General features: G+C 42.9%; 1 protein-coding gene across 1 annotated transcript in view; it reads right to left on the bottom strand.

The window, feature by feature from the left end:
• PID1 (phosphotyrosine interaction domain containing 1) overlaps positions 1-17,744 on the bottom strand; it is a 223,876-nt gene that overhangs the window by 116,879 nt on the left and 89,253 nt on the right. Inside the window, exon 2 of the mRNA XM_055345834.1 lies at positions 4,916-5,062. Within this exon, the coding sequence (XP_055201809.1) occupies positions 4,916-5,062 (147 nt within the window). The remainder of the gene's footprint in view (positions 1-4,915; positions 5,063-17,744) is intronic.

Genomic DNA, 17,744 nt, shown 5'->3' with positions numbered 1-17,744 from the left:
ACTGTGTCTCTCATGAATAAATAAATTAAATATTTTAAAAATAAATAAATAAAAATAAAACTATAAATGCTGGGGGCACCTGGGTGGCTCAGTCGGTTAAGTATCCGTCTTTGGCTCAGGTCACAATCCCAGTGTCCTGGGGCTGAGTCCCAAGTCAGGCTCCCTGCTCAGCGGGAAGTCTGCTTCTCCCTCTGCTTCTCCTTCTTTCTCCATTGCTACCCCCTGCTTGTGCTCTTTCACTCTCTCTCCATCAAATTAAAAAAAAAAAAACACAACTATAAATGCTGTAAAGCTGGGGACTATCTCTGTGGAATAGGTTTTATATGGTGTTCACATGAGCATACAGGAACTCAATGGACATTACATGTTTTATTTCCTATGTATGTTTTACAAGGAATGTGACTTTTCATTATAGACTCTTTCTTCTAGAAAACCAAATAAGAGAGCCTGAGAACTATATGCAAGGTAAAATTATATGATACTTTTAGTACATTCTCCCCATGCTTTCTGGGTTTTGTGAGCAAAGACAAAATTCTAATCCAATTAAACTAGGAAAATTTGAGTCTCAGAACTTTAGGTAAGAGGATGCCTGAAATGCAGTGCCCTTGGTTCTGGCCTATCAAAGATGCAGAAACTGAAGACTGCAGAAATAAAATGACTTGCTAAAATCACATGACACAACCAGTTTTAAGAGCTATCATAGGACACACATAGGAGCCACTTAGAGGTCATTGAGGTGGGTGGAATCTAGTGGGAAGAAGCAGAGGCTATGGAGACCCTGATGAAATTCAAAATACAGGCTTTGCCAGATGCTTGCTGGATACTCTGGTACAGGAAAGAACTTCTCTAGGCCTCAAGTAACTCATCTGTGAAATGGCACCACAGATGGCACTTGAACCATGGGGTTGTTGTGAGGACCAAATGGTTCTACACCGCGAGAAGTGTTCAGGAGAATGCTTAATGTGTTACTATCTTAATTACTATCATTATTTCTATATGATTAGCATTTTATTACTAATTATTTATCATCATCATTATCACCATTTCATCAAGGCTTTGTGAACTCTGGCAAGTAGGCTAGGAAGTGAGTCAATCCAGCCAAGAACAGTGCCCCAGGGAGGATACAGTGGCATCCACAGGTGCTGTCAGGAGGGCACACATCTGATGCACCAGTTACCCAGCCCAGTTCTTTCTTGGATGTCAGCCTCCTGATCAGCTGGAGCAAACCCATTCTAACCCTACAATGGCCAGTGAGCTCAATCCTCCATGTCCCACCCCATGTCCCATTTCCCCGGGTGCGAATCCACTTCCATCACTTAGGTCACTCACGTGGCTCTTCCCACACCCCACACTTGAGCATTGGTCCTCAAGCTCCAGGCAGTGCCCAGGCCCCACAGTCATGAAAACTGCATGGTCGATTTTTAAGCTCAGGTTCTTCTCTGCCTGCTAAGCTGAGCACCTGCATCAAAATCTCTGAAAGAAGGTCCAGAAACCTGCCCTTCAGGGCTTTCTCTCTCTCTCTCTCTCTCTCTCTCTCACACACACACACACACACACACACACACACACACACACAGTTTGAGCAGCCCTGGAGAGTTACTGATTCAGGCACTCCTCTATACCTTCCACTTGGCTACAAACCACATGACCCACGACATCTACTTTGATGCCTTCCTCCACAATTCCATGCACTATAGGTTTTCAGTGACTATTCATTAAATATATGTTTGCTAACAAGTCAGAGCCACCTCGGATTCTGTGGTGCCAGGCAGGAGAAGCCAGGTATGACCAACCATTGCTGCTGCTGCTCCTATTGCTGCAAAATCAGAACACAGCATCAGATGCTCTGAAAACCTCCAACGAGAGTAGGGGCAGGCGCGTCCTAATGGTATGCAGTGGGGTTTGCAGTTAAATAACTCCACTCCAGGGAGGAAAAAAAAAAAAAAAGTGGCAGCAGTAGAGGAAAACACACAAAGACCCAGCTGCCCACAACATGAATAGCCTGGCAGGGCAATCCCATCAGGACCCACGGAGAATACAGATCAGAGGGAAATGCAAAATCTGAGATGAGCCAGGGCCTCCATGGTGCTAACCATAATCCATTTTCAACTCCCTTTTCCTTTGCTTCCTCCTGCCTCTCTCCCTCCCCAAAGCCACAGTTATGCAAGCACAACTTGAGAGCTGTTTAGGCAAAAAGAACTAGCACTGTGTGCAGATGGAGGGTCCTGTCCGCTGGCCCCGCAGCTGGGCCTGGCTACATTGTGCTCATTATTCCTGGCAGGAGGGAGCCCGAGAGAGAGCTCCTCCTTCTGCAGCTGGCATTTTGTGAGCGAAGTTACTCCGTAAGAATCAGAGAGGAAACTGCATTTTGTTCCTGCGGATGATGGAGTTGGTGGGTGGGGGGGGGGGGGGGGAGGATGGGGAGGCCAGGACATTCTGAACAGAAAATTCAAGGCTCAAACATGTAACTTTTTGGTTGTTTTTCTATGGGAGGAATGTGACCTCTGAACAAAAACCCAGTATTATCACTGAGAATTAAAGAATGGAACTCTCCCAGGGTGTTCAAATGTTAACTGATAAAGTGCATAATCGTATACAATCTGAAGAATGATACTTTGGGGGGTTTTCCTTCAAACGAGTCGTAAAGCTAGAGTTGGCCCAGATCCCTGATTGCAGGTCATGATGATGTACACCTGGAATCCCATCTTCAGGATTTCCAGGGAAAGCGAGTTCATAAACTTTATAGCCTCGTGGAATGTGTTTTTGACCCTGAATGCCAAAGTTCTACTCTGTGTCCAGGTGAAATCACGGATGATCTCCCTTTGTCTCGCTGGCCCCACGGACTGATGCGAGGGCCACCTCACTCTCCTCTGTGTGCTCTTCTGAATTCCTTCTATTTTTTTTCCCCAACATCTTTTTAGAAGCAAAACAAATGAGCACAGCCTAAGGCAATACACTGAAAAATACTCCATGAATCTCGAACCCTCTGCTCCTTTTCAGGAAAATGATAGTTTTTAATCTCCTAGCAAATATTTCTCTCTCTAGCAAATCTGTTTCTCTCTCTCTCTCTCTCTCTCTGAGACACACACACACACACACACACACACACACACACGCACACTTCATATCCCGACTGATTGCTAGGTCTTTTATTCTGTAACTGCATTTTTCCCCTCCCATTTAAACATACTCTGCAGACTTTATCAAACAAAACTCTCCTCCTTTTACTTGTCCCTACTGCTTTTGAGGGACCATGTTCCCCAACAAGAACAGAATTCAAAATGACTCTAGGAAATCTCTAAAGTCTATAGAACACAATGTGATCTCGTATCACTTTCAAATTTAATGAGTATTTTCCCAATTCCTTTGTATCATCCATTCACCAAAAAAGCATTGACTACACTGGGACCTCATGCCACTTCTTTGGATCCACTATCTCCAGCTGAACCAGAGTCTCTGGCAACTGCTCTTTGGAAGCTGAAAGTTCACCTTAGCATAGTTACCACATAAAATCACCCTTTTTTTTTTTTTAAAATGTTGTCCAATGACTCACTTGCCTAAATCTGATGGTTCCCCGTAGTAATTAGAACAAAGTCTAAACTCCCTGCCTCCATGATGACAAGGCTCATTCTCTACCCAGACCGCTGCCTGACCACACCATAGGACACAACTTTCTTGACTTCCCAGTTCTCCTGCCCCTTCTTCTCTATTACAAAGATGGTAGACCATCTCCGCCTCTGAGAATTAGCACTCCCTGTCCCTTTGGCCTGAAAGATTCTTCCCCAAGTTCTCCCAGACTGGCTTTCTCAACAGCCAATGCTTGTTTACCTGTACTTTCTCCTCCCTCCTCCCCAACTAGAAGTTAGACCCTACAAAGATGTTGGGGGCTGTTGCTCCCACTGTCCTCGGTGCTGGGCAGACGGTGAGCACCCAGTGGGTATTTGTGGGATGAGTGAACATGTATGGAGTGTTGTGTACACAACCCTCATTCTCAAGATTTCTGTAGGCTCCAATCTGACCATAGCTATGCAAGAACTGGGGAGGTGATGGAAAATTCTGGCAAGAGAGATCAATGGGCCTTGACTCCCTTAAGCTAGAAAAGCAATAAGGAAAGGAGTGTGTCCACAAGGTTATGATAGAAACCCACAAACATACATTTTATTTTTTATCTTCACTACTCAATTTTCCGCCCCTTAATTTAATCTTTTATTCCTCAAAACAAACTGTTGATGACAAAGTATGCATAAATATATTTTCTTTGTTACCTCTGAACGGGTCGCTATATTCATCAACTTATGTAAAAAAGAATATCATGTGAGAAAGAACCCAAAAAAGCTTACCAAAATTATACATTTCATTTCTAGGGTTTTTTTTTTTTTATGTCAGCATTACAGTTTACACAAGTGAAAAAAATGGTTTTTAATGGATTCTGAGGCATGAATATTAGTATAAATTCTGAGAGCTGAAAAAGAAAAATTCTGAGAGCTGAAGCCAAACAAAAAATGCAAAATAACCCCCAAAGGAGAAGTGCACTGTTGAGAGACTTGTTTTTTATTTCCTTAAGATGTGTTTTATTCAGGGTGCAAACACAAAGGGAGGAAGTATCGCTAAGGACAGAACTTTTCTTATGAAGCCCCAAATCCACAGGGCTACAGCAAATATAGGGAGAAATACGATTTTATTCATACACACTAAAAGTCATGTCTTTAATGTACACCTGGAAACAATGAAGAGTGGTAGATCACTAAAAAGACAGCAGGGTACGGATTCACCCAACCATCGCTTAATGGCCCTTATTAGTCATTTTACATTTTCATTCCTTTAAAAAGTAACCACTGGGAAACAAGTGTCCTAAGGTGACACCTCCTTTTGTTTGTCCCACCAAGAGGGCCCCAGCGGGCCATGTGCCACGTACCTTGCAGCCACTGTGAGTCCTGGTCTTCATCAGGGGTGTAGTGGTGCACAGCTCGATGGCCTCAGGCTCATGGAAGATGACTGCTGGGAGGGGTTCCTTTTTCAGTGTTAGGACATTCAATTTAGACTTCAGCATGGTCTGAAAGTGCTGAAAAGCAAGACAGATCAATCAATCAACCAACCAACCAACCATAGTTAACTTTTTTTGGCACTGAACGTGGCACAATGGTAGATCAAACCCAGTAACAAAATCTTTGCTTTATTATTTCTCTTTCACTAGGGGAAGTCAAGAGATACTTAGTGAAATGTAGGGAAAAATACTGTCAGGATACCGCTAATTTAACACTGTGGGAAATGGCCAACCCCCACGCAGAGACCACGGAAACACGGGCCAGCAGTAGAAACACCTAGGATCATGCTCTGAGAAGTTCTTTCAAAATGATACATAAAGATAGAACCCTAGAGATTTAACCCCATGCCCATTTCAGCTAAATAAGTGAAGATGTTCAGAAGAAAATGTTATCGGAGCTACCTGGGGGCACTGTCTCGAAATAACAGAGGAGGACAAGACCCAGTAAAAACACGAGACTCCTGCTCTCTGCCTTCCCCAGTTGTGCCGTACACTGGCTATAGGACCTTAGGAAATTCACAGCTTCTCAACAGGCCATTTCATCTCCTGGTCCGGGTAAGTATCTATTCCATACGCAGCTCCTGTTGGCACTGGTTTTAAAATATGCCCAGAATCCAACTGCATTTAATCACTACTATGTATACCCCCAGACCAGGCCAGGCCCCATCTTTGTTTGGTCTGCAATAGCAATGGTCTGACCACTTCCAACCTCGCCCCAACGCAGGTATTACCACAGTACAGCCAGGGGGCAGCCTTCTAAAATTGAGTCATGGCATGTCACCCCTTTGCTAAGACTCCCCCAAGCCTTTCCTTCTTCTCATAGAAAAATTCCAAGTCCTTTTCCTGGCCTTGGAGTCCATGCACATTTCAGGGACTTCTTCTTCTCTAACCTCATCTCCCACCCCTCTGCTCACTTGGATCCTGCCACAGTGGCTTCTTTATTCTTCTGAGAATAAGGCAAAGGCTCATGTGCCTTGGAACCTCTGAACATGTTACTCCTGCCCTAGTATCTGCATGCCTGGTTTCCTTATCTTCTTGAAGGCCTTGATCAAATGTCACTTTATGTGACCGTCCTTCTTTATCATCATTATCTAAAATAGTATGTGTGTGTGCACATACACACAGATGGCTTCATGGGCGTGCAACCTGTGCCATCACAACAGGGTCCCATGCTCAGGAGAGCTCCATGCTTGCTTTAACTGTCTTGAGTTAATGTCACAATCTTGAAATCCTTCATAACTTCATCTCTGAGTCTGCGTTTCGTAAGCTAAGTCCAAGGAGACAGTAGAGTACACGCATGAGTAGAGGAGATACACACAGTATGGGCGTCCCCTGATGCCTAGGAATTCAACGAGATGCAAAGTGAGTACAAGGTAAGCATGTTAAGCCTATGGCTCAGTAAGCAGTGCACCGGCAGCCCCGAGAGGCCAGGCTTTAGAAGTAGAACTTGCTTCAAATGTAGAAAGAGGTCAGATGTATTCTAACAAACATGAGTGATCAAAGAACCCTAGCATATCCCTTTTATTTGTCTGACTTTCCTGTAGTAGGCAAGCGCTCACACTGAAAACGACAACAGAGAAGGAATGGGACAGGCAGGGCCACCACAGCTCCTCCTCCTCCTCCTCCTCCTCCTCCTCCTCCTCCTCCTCCTGTCAGGCGTCCTCACTAATCAGCAAACCAAAGGTAAAGTGTCAGGAGAATGTGAATGTATTAAAGATGAAAGAAAAACAGGCGGTTAGTTTTGCAGCATGTTTCCACTGTTCTGATAAGCACAAAATGCAGATGCACCCATGAACTAGGAAATACAAATCGTGTGATTTCAATGATCCCACTCCTATATTTGTATTTAAAGTGGGCACCGCACAACGTAATGATGAATGGCAGATTCGTGTCAATAATCTCAGTTTTGAATTTTTCTTTACTTAGAACACATGAGATAGCAAAAGCAACCAACCAGCCAAACAGCGAAGGAAAGAGACAGGCAAGGCAGCCAAAAAAACACCATGACTATCGCAGAAAGAGATCCATGAAAGAAAGGAAAAAGTTTAATGTTTCAGTACCTGTAGTGGCACTTTTTTCTACTTTTTGAGTAGAGGATACTACATTTCCACTTTGCCCTGGGCCTCGCCAATTATGTAGCCAGCTCCACACACATATACACTCATCACTGTCTATTCCCTTCCTCTGCTTTATTATTCTCATCACTACTTATCACCACTCTAAAATTATGTATTTTGTTTATCTTATTTTCTGTCATCTTCTATTAGGATATAAATGCCATAAGAGCAGAAACTGTCTTATTCAATGAAGAATCCCAAGGGCTGGGACGCCTAGGTGGCTCAGTGGTTGAGCCTTTGGCTCAGGGTGTGATCCCGGGGTCCATGATCAACTCCTGCATCGGGCTCCCCACAGGGAGCCTGCTTCTCCCTCTGCCTGTGTCTCTGCCAATCTCTCTCTCTCTCTCTCTCATGAATGAACAAATAAAATCTTAAAAACAACACAAAACAAAAGAATCCCAAGGCCCTAAAACAGTTTCACAGGTCCACACAGAATATACTAGAACTCCCAACTGGCCACGCTGATGGTCACTTTTATGTGCCAACTTGCGTAGACTACTACACTGTTAGTCAAACACTAACCCAGGCGTTGCTGTGAAGATAGTTGGGAGGAGGTATGGTTAAAGTCCATATCATTTGAATTGCAGACACAGCCTAGATAATCTGAGTAGACTTGATTCAATCAATTGGAAGACTTTAACAGATAGGTGAGGCGAGGCTTCCCCAAGGAGGAAGATGTTCTAGCTGTGGACAGCAGCTTCAGTCCCTGCCGAGAGTCCCCGCCTGCCCTCCCTGACGGCCTGCCCCAGCCATCTCAGACTTGCCTGGCCAGCCTCCACAACAACTGCATAAGCCCATTCCTTGAATAAATCTTGATGCGTATCTCCTACTAGTTTCATCTCTTTGATTTAACCCTAATCCTGCCACCTTCTAGGATGCAAAGTTGCTGGGCCTGGTATTTCTTCAAATGGGACAGACATGCCCTTATATTTCCCAGTGAGTGTGGATTTGCATTTTTAAAAACCATCAGGGTGAGTTTTCATACTATTCTGGAAGCTTCTTTGTTCTTAATCGATTCTAGTCCAACATGTGGGGGTACAAAAGTGTCTGAGAGGAGCACCACAGACCTAAGAGTGAGAGGCAAAGCTGTTTGCCACTGTGGGACTGCAACTGAGCCCACACGATGAAGAGGGTCCAGGGGAGGGGGTGGCTCAGAAGAGGAGGTAGTGAGCAGGTGGGGACGCTGTCCCCCATCTGCCACTTTGCTGAAGCTCTATGAGAAGTACATGAAACCCCGGCTCGACTCAGCCTGACTTGTGCCACACAGTAAGTTCCTAAAGATGGCACCAGAAGTGACTCTACTCTCAAGAGGGCTGGACCACCACCCTGCTGCCCAGAAGCTCTGGAACTGTCTTCCCTGTCCCCACTGTGGGACCAAATATCACGGCTACTGGTTCAGTTGCTGAGCACAGAGAGAGCCTGGAAGCTGCAGGTTGGCACACACATTTTTAAAACCCAAAACTTGGGACAGGAAGATAATGGACTTCAAATGCCAACTTCAGCAGGTACTGTGTAATCGGAGCTACCAGACTCTCCAGAGCCTTGGCATCTCCCACCAGGCCGGCGTGTGCCACACATCAGCTCAGTGGCTCACGGTGCACACCTTCCCTGAACACCTGCACCCAGCCAGACACGGTGGCGGGCACAGCTGGACCAGAAATCCAGTGTCAGCCTCTGCCTGAAAGGCTTTCTCAGAGTAGCTGGAGACTGGTAAACCAGATGACAACCGCAAATCTGGGTAAGTTCAGCGGAGAGTTGAAGAGAGAGGCCAAGGCAGTATCTAAACGTGAAATTGAGAAATCATTCCATTTTTTAAAGAAGTGTGTGTTTTTTTAATGGCTTTGTCCTTTTTGCCCACAATGAAAGGATGAGGGTAAGCAGGAAAATACGCTATGAATTATCTGATGAGTCACTGCGTCTACAATAATGCATCTTTTTTTATAGAAAATTAACATATTTATGTAACTCGGAGTCGCTCTCGTAAATCTTCCAAGTGGTAGAGGTGTGATCGTGTTAGCTGTTTGTGATAAGAACACTCCTGTGCCCCCTCTGAGGACATTTCCCCACTGCTATCTAGCTGCTTTGTGGGGCGGGGATGTCCCTGTCCCCTAGCCCTCAGAAAGAATAAGGATAAAGAGTACTGCATGTCCCTGGCCAAAGGCATTGGCTGAATGGACTCTTCTAGAAGACTGATATACAAGGTTGCCAGGCCAGGGTTGATGTGAGCACAGAGCTGCTGCTGCCCTGTGCACCTGCCAAGGTCAGTCTGAGAATGAGGCCACACAGAGACAGAGGGCCAAGATATGGAGGGTCACAGACTTGACATTGCTGAGCCCTGGATCCAGCCGCATCCGACTCAGATCCATCCATGGACTTACAGAGAATATGAACCAATATATTCCCTGTTATGCTTCGGTGAGCTTGGGTTAGGTGTCTGATCCCTGCAACGAAAAGAGTCTCGCCAACACAAATTACTTTTCGATGAACAGAAAAATCGTCTGAGACCATAAAGTGGAACCACTAACAAAACTTTAAAAGGACTTCATGAATGTTAAACTGCAGAAGCAAATGGCAACATTATAGTAAAAAAATAAGAAAGAAAAAAGCGATCTTGCACTTTGTTTCCTGAACAGGCTGAGCCTTAATGATAAATCGCCAATAATAATCTAAAGGAGGTATTACAATCCTCAGGTTATTCACATCTACAATAAAGGCCTCTGAGCTACTGAGAAAATGAGACAAATTCCAAGTCTCAAGAGATAGCCAAAGAGCACACTCACAATGACACCAATTCAGGTGGCAAGCTCTCTTGCTGGGTAGCAAAGACAGAGATGGGACAACCAGCTCTATCAGAATTGTGTGGCCTTGTACTTCCCGGGTCTTCCCGGCTTTCCCATCTGTCAAGTGTAAAGTGCTAGGTTAGGCCATGTCAAAAATGGTATTGCGTGTTCTTTGCGTGGGGAGAAAAGTGTGACAAAGACATTGCAACTTAACATAATCCAGGAGCATTTTGAAAAGGCGACAAAAGAGGAATCAAATAGAGAGGAGTTTGGAAAGGCGACTGCTCCCAAATGAAAAGATGCACAGAGTTCCATAAAGCAAATGTGTTATTCATTCTTAAAGGAGGGAAGTGAATAGTGTTGTAGAAAATTAGGGCACTGCCCCGGACAAATTAAACAAAGCTCAGCTTTCTGCATTTGGTGCTTTATGTGCAATCCTAAAATAGAACCTCTAAATCAAGCCCCATTATGCGGATGGGGTAATCGCCATGCCCTGTATAATTTTACAGTTGGCGCTTCCTACTCCTATTCAGACATTAATCTCTGACAGTTTAGCAGGCAAGGATTTACATATTTTACCAATTCAAATCGGGTGTATCTCACCTTTGTATTGACTCTGTATCCAAAATATAAAGCATCTTTTGAAGGCAAATCCTGCTTCCTCTTTTTCTAAGATAGTTGGAACACTATCCTCCCTTAAATTAAAGAAAAGGCATTAAGGTTTTAATCCCTGGTTCATCCTTGCATTGTGAAGACAGGCTAAAATGGTCAGTTTTAACTTGCAAATTACTGATTCAGTAATGCCCCTAATCAAGCTTCAGAAATATTGCAAATGTTCTCCTTAAGAGAACCACAAGGAACTAGTGGGTGAACCAAGTAAATGGAAAACTTCAGTACCCCAAACAAATGTTAATTTGTACCAGCGTGCAAAAATCAGTAGCGCTTTTACAGTCTGTTCATAACCACACTGAAGTTTATTACTTGGGGGGTACGTAAGAATTAGTTAAACTTAGTTGTGGTTTCCTTACATTTTATAGCACTTATTTTTAAAAAAGGTAGATTCAAGTCCCAAACGTGAGAAAAGAAACCACTGCAATACACCACTGTGACTCTCAAGACGATCTCACTTATCATTTTTAATGTAAATTCTTAGATTTCTGGTTTTTTATATATTTATTCCAGCATTTTCTTCACAAAACAAAATAACATAAAAGCAAGAAAAATATTTTCCTGTTACATAAACAGCAAATGAAATGTTATATGATTCAGAGTAACTACATGAATGAATGAGAGAAAATTTGACTTAAACTCAATTTTCACTTAACTACGTTTTAATGCAAAAGACTTTTTCATTTTTGTCCTTTTTAAAGTAAAACAGGGTTGGAAAATCTCCCCCCAAGTCCAGCAAGCATACACAAAATCTCACTCTTTTCACTTCGAGGATTAATTTTTATAATGCAGTTTATGTTGATGTGGTATTTCCAGAAAAGAAAGACCTACAGCAGTCTGGCATTTCCCTTCTTGCTGCAAAGTGTCCTAGTAACTGCCTTATTGAGAAAAGTTCCAACTTAATTTTAAAGGCCTACCTCCAGACACTCCTAAATTTAAAAGGCTGTCTATATCTGTTAAAGTGATAGCTATTATTACATCAACTGAAAATACTCATGTTCACACACCCATATTTATTCATGCAGTTTTAATTATGGAAGCATTTCTTTTGAACATCACAGATTCTCTCAAGAGATTATGTGGGAGAGGCACAAAAATAGCTCAATGCCCACAGAGCATGCAGAAAGCCCCCAAGGCTCCTAAAGAGCTCACTGGGGAGTAGGAAGATTTCAGCGCACATACACATGAGTACAAAGGTCAGAAAAGGTGCATTAAAAGTTTGGTATTGTAAGCATCTGGCAGTACATGTGACATGGTTTAATATCATCTGAAGGCAGTTAAGTTAAAGGTCTATGCTACAAACTGTAAAGCAATGACTAAAACCAACAAGCCAAAAAGTTACGTGCACTAATAGAAAAAAAAAAAAATAGGATCGTAAAAAAGAAGGCAGAAAGGGAGGGAAAAGGTAACAACTATAAAAACCCAGATGAGACAAAGAGAAAATAAATCATGAAGTGATAGGTTTAAAATCTATAAAATTGATACCCCCTAATAAAAAAAGACGGCACATTTGGTGAGATTTGATGAAGGAAGCCCAATTCTATGTTGCCTATAAGAAATTCACTTAAAACATAAAGAAGCAAACACTACTGATAGGCCACAAGGGAAAAATAGACATAAACTACAAATACGGTTGGAGATTTCAATCCTGTGCTCTCCAAAATTGATAGAATACATAAACAAAAAAAGCAGCAAGGATCTCTAAACTTTGAAGACCACCACCAGCCAGCCTGACAAAATTGACATTTATAGACCACTGCATCCAAAAACAACAGAATTCAAGAGTAGAGAATACACACTTCACCAAAACAGACCAAATTCTGGGCCATAAAAAAATAAAATAAAATAAAAAACACCTCAGTAAATTTAGGATTCAAATCCTACAAAGAAAAATCAACAGGAAAATCTCTGTAAAATATTCAAATACACGGAAGCTAACACAGTTCCAAATAACCCCTGTATCAAAGAATAAATCAAAAGACAAGGCGGAAAGTACTTTGAACTGAATGGAAATGAAAACGTAACACAACAAAATTTCTGAGATGCCACTAAAACGTATGTAAGGGGAATTCTATAGCACAAAATGCCAATATTAGAAAAGAAGAACTCTCTTCAATAAACTCAGCTTCAACCAAAAAAAAAAAAAAAAGGAAAACTATACAGAGTAAATGAAACCCAAAGTGAGTAGAAGAACCCAAATAATAAAGATCTGAGGAGAAAGTCAATGAAGTATAACACAAGAAATCAATAATCAATACGATGGCCCATCTGCAAGCTCACTCACTTTTCCTTTGTGTCTGCTGAGCCTACTGATGAGCTCATCAAAGATCCTCCTCATCTCTGTTACCTCTGTTGTTTTTCTTCTTATTTTTGTTTTCCTTAGCACTTTCGTGTGATTCTTTCTTTGCTGAAATTCCCCATATGTTCAGGCCTGTTCTCTACTTTGTTCACAGGAGCCTTTAAATATTTATCAGTTATTTTAAATGCCATATCGGAGTCATCTCTGAGCCTGTTCTGTTAATGGCTTGATCTCCTCACTATGGATTGGTTTCCTCCTGACTTTCTGTGCCTCTCCTATTTTCCTACTGGATTCTGGATGGTGTGCAGTCGAGTCCAAGGGAAATAGCACTTAAACCTGAAACCGACCACATCCCTTCTGCTCGGGCAACAGTATGGTGCACCAAGTCAATCTTGTCTGCAATTGGTCTGGCTTGGGTTTTGTTGCTACACCACAGATTCTGGCTCCTCTAGAACTACTTTGTCTTTAGCGTGGGGTCTGCTTATCTGGGAGGTGTGTCTCCATGTTCCTGCTCCTTCTTGTAGACCTCTCTGTACACCACCTGGGACTCAGAGTGTCTCCCTCCCCATTCATCCCTGGCCCCCATAGGTCAACTGCAATTGCTTGATATTAGGTGCCTTCAAGCCTGGGAGTGTATTGGCGTGGGGGTTCTTCCCTCTTTGTTCCCCCTCAGCCTTGGGCAAGGTCCTATGTCCTATGGTCTTAGAAGTCAGGCCTTGGAAGTGATTTTGCCTTTGTCCTCACTGTTCAGAGACTATGACTTGTGTTCCTTAGAAGAAAAGACTCCAGGTGCATGGCCTTGCCCATGGCAGCCATACTCAGCCTTAGACCAGCAAAGGAGGCTTGTTCTGGCCTCCAGCCTCACTGTCAATAGTTCTCCTGAGTCCCAGTGGTGCTCTATTTAGAAAGGCTGATGAGTTATTGCAAATTCCCTGTGGGTAAAGAGTAACCAGGGGCTCTTCACGCCAGTACTATCCAACAATTGGCCTCTAAGATTAGTTAAGAATGTCAGCTGAATTTGTCTTACCCTCTTGCCTTGCCTTCCACCATTCTCCACTACAAGTGAGCCATAACTCATGTGGTCTTTTTTTTTTTTTGGAGGCCTTGTTTTGTATGTATTTTGGACCAGTTGGATATACTATGACCTTGGCTCTTTGAAGGGGTTCAAGGGTCTGATTTTGTAAATTAGCTGGCTTTTTGTTGTTGTTAATAGGCTAGAAGGTGATGCTCTTCTTGCTGTCTTCATTGTAGGCAGAAGCCAGAATCAGATTTATATTTTCAATCAACCAAAACTAAGTGCCCTAAAGAATGCTTTGTATTTGGAAAAATACATATAAAATGTTATGAAATACATATCAGCATTATCCATAATTCCCAAAGGTCCTTTCCCCCCCAAACCCTGTTTCTTTCCCACTCAGATATTTATTTATGTGGCCATGGATGCAGACTACCATCTGGGTGTGGTCAGCCTCCTCCCACCCTTCTCAGACACCTCCTCTTATATTTTGGCCTTGGGCTCCCTCATGAACATATGTGGAAACATGAACCCTGAAGCTCTCTGTAGGATGAATTACAATCCAGAAATGCAGAATATTAATAGGAACAACCTTCCAGATGACCTAGATCAACTCCCTCATTTCACAGGTGAAGTAACTGAAGCCCAGAAAAGTGAAGTAACTTATCCAATGTCCTCCCAAGCTCCAGGCGCTAAGACATCCAGGCCCAGAAGCCCAGAAACCCAGCCCTATAATGGCCATTTCAGTCCTCAACTAGCATGCCAATCTGGATCATTTATGCACTGTCTAGAGCTAAGGCTGCTGCTGTATCATCTTTTAAAACTGCATAATAGACTTCATTTGTAATCAACAATATAAGGCATGGAATGAAATGAAAGGTTTTAGAATCAGAAAGTCCTAGGTTCAGTCATGAGTCTAAATAAATGACTCATCATACAAGAGGACCAGTAACTGATAAAAATGTGTGTGTGTGCGCGCGCACGTGTGTGTGTATGTGTGTGTGGTGGGGGTTCCACACCTCTCATCAAGTGCCAAAGGCACTTGACAAGGATTATCCCATTTACCTTCCAATAACATTCTGAATAAAGCAGGGCAAATTCACTCTAAGGCACTCTGATGTCAAGGCCCGGATTTTCTAAGATATCCTACAATACTTCCCCCTTCCATTAAATACCTAGAGGAGGAACTGGAACATGTACACACAAACACACACACACAAACACACATGCACACATTATCTTTATTCTTTTCTCTCCCTATTTTCTGCCATTTAAATTTAGACAACCACTTTAAAATATCAGGAAGCAAAGGGCGCCTGCATGGCTCAGCCAGTTAATTGTCTGACTCTTGATTTTGGCTCAGGTCATAATCTCAGGGTAGTGGGATCAAGCCTCATATCAGGCTCTGACCATGGAGTCTGCTTGAGATTCTCTCTCCCCCTCACACTCTCCCTCTTTCTAAAAAATTAAATTAAATTAAAAAATCTGGAAGCACATATATAAAAGCATTAACAGTACTGCTTCTTATTGTGGAATTGCACATAATTTTTTTCTCTTCTTTCCTTTTCCTATCATGCAAAAAGCCAACTCTGATTAATTTTCTGTAAATTTTAATGTAAGTTATTTGCAATTAAATAGTAGCTGAGGCACAGATGAGGGGGATGCCTAGCCACGTCCTTCCTGGATGCGCACAGGTGCATGTGTGAAAGACAAGGCCATGTTTAAAAGCCAGACCAGGGCAGCCCCGGTGGCTCAGCAGTTTAGCACCGCCTTCGGCCCAGGGCTGGATCCTGGAGACCCGGGGTCGATTCCCACGTCGGGCTCCCTGCATGGAGCCTGCTTCTCCCTCTGCCTGTGTCTCTACCTCTCGGTCTCTCTGTTTCTCATGAATAAATAAATAAAATATTTAAAAAATAAATAAATAAAAATTAAAAAATAAAAACCAGACCAAAGCCAACTGCACACAGCAAGAAACACCCCAAGTGCCTGTCTTCCTTCAAAGCAATAAATGAGGGCAGAGAGTAGAGAACAAAAATAAAACAGCATAAACACACTTTTAAAAGACTGAAGTCAGACAAAACAAGGTAAGATTTGGAAATCAAACCAAATGTTATGAGTGTAAGATTCCAAAGAGTGTTTCTCATATTTCCCCAAGGGACTTCATTTGGTCCCTGAGCAGAGCCCCAGGGACACCTTTATGTTCCAATTCGAAATACTTGCTTTATGGTATCAGTGAACCCTGTGCTCATGAGGACACAGCTGACACATGTTATGAACACACATATATTTACATCCACGCTCATTTGGTTTTATTTTCACTAGACAAAATTCCCCTGCAGGACTCTATTTTGGTGGATACACGACTGAACATTATTTTGGCAGGTTGGAAAGAAAGTAAAAATAATTCTGTCCCCAGGCTTCAAGTGGTCAGGAAGGTACCGTGCCAGGGACTGGGGAAGCCAGAGTTTGCTTTCATAAGGGCTCAGTGGAGGGTACTATGGTGCCCAGAGAGGACAGGGGATTCATTTGCTATACGTGGTACCTTTAGAAGAGTTTAAAAAAACAGAGAAAGAGAGTTAAAAGTTGTCCATATCAAGGAAGACACCTCTTATATTCTGTTGGCATTCCTCTCAATTATGATCACATCTAGAAAGGCTTTCCCAAAACTGCCCACCTCCCAGCCCAGGTAAAATGAACCTTTCTGCCTAAACTGGACCATGGACAATAATCAGGATTTTCATGCCACCTTAACACCTGAATGTACTGCTTACCTACGGTGTCTTTGGATCCTTTGTCCCTAGCTAAGTGCTTGACATGCAGCAGCTACTAAATACATGTGGAATGCATAAACAATTAATTAAATGAAGTAAAACAATATTTTTGGAATTAAAAAAAAAAACACAATGTCTTCAAACTAAACACATGCCTGAGTCACACTTTTCTCATCTTAGCTCATTCCCTTTCATTCCTTGATTCCATACCACATCCCGCTACCATCGGCCAGACTGCTCCTCTCTGAAAATCACCTTGGCAATGAGCTCTGGTCCAGGTCCACAACCAGACAAACATCCAACCTCCCTAGCAGGAAGCTGGCAACTCTCAGCCACTAGAACCATGACTAATGGCCTCACTTGGGTCCCCTGAAATCATGCAAATCCATTAAGCTTCCTCGGAGATGAAGAGATCTGTGCCTGCAGCCCCATAGGAAGCAACATGTAAAAGAGACAGGCCACCACACTACAACAGCAGAAAAGGCTCATTCCCACCCAACCCTGGTGTAGATGGCAAACCATTTCAATGAGGAAAATGACCCCCTCTAGAGTTACAGCCAAAAGGTCCAAACATCTGAAGAAGAGCCTCTGTCCTCCAAATGGTTTAGGACTGGAATGTCCTTTCTAAACCAAGGGACCCCACAGGCAAATGTCAACTATTCATCAGTGTAGCATACATGGGAAAGCAAGCAAAGAGTAGGAAAAGGAAAGAGAGGAAGGAACAAGAAGATTTGGAAAAGTCTTTGTCAAAAAAATAGAAAAGAAAGAGTACTACCTTCCCGGTGCTGTTATAACAAAGTACCAAAACCTGGTGGCTTGAAACCACAGAACTTTATTGTCTAATAGTTCTGGAGCCTTGAAGTCCAAAATCAAGGTGTCAGCAGGGCCACACTGTCTTTCACAGCTCTAGGGTAAAAATCCTTCCTTGCCTTCTCTACCTGCTAGTCCTGCTGCCAATCCATGGCCTTCCCTGGCATTCCTTGGCTTGTACATGCATCACTTATAGATGCACATGGCTACCTTGTCTCTGTGTCCCACAGTAATGACCT

This window comes from Nyctereutes procyonoides, unplaced genomic scaffold, assembly GCF_905146905.1.
Source record: "Nyctereutes procyonoides isolate TBG_1078 unplaced genomic scaffold, NYPRO_anot_genome, whole genome shotgun sequence".
In the NCBI taxonomy this organism is placed as follows: domain Eukaryota; kingdom Metazoa; phylum Chordata; class Mammalia; order Carnivora; family Canidae; genus Nyctereutes; species Nyctereutes procyonoides.
Note: the sequence above shows the minus strand (reverse complement) of the source record. Positions and strands in the feature narration are given on the sequence as shown.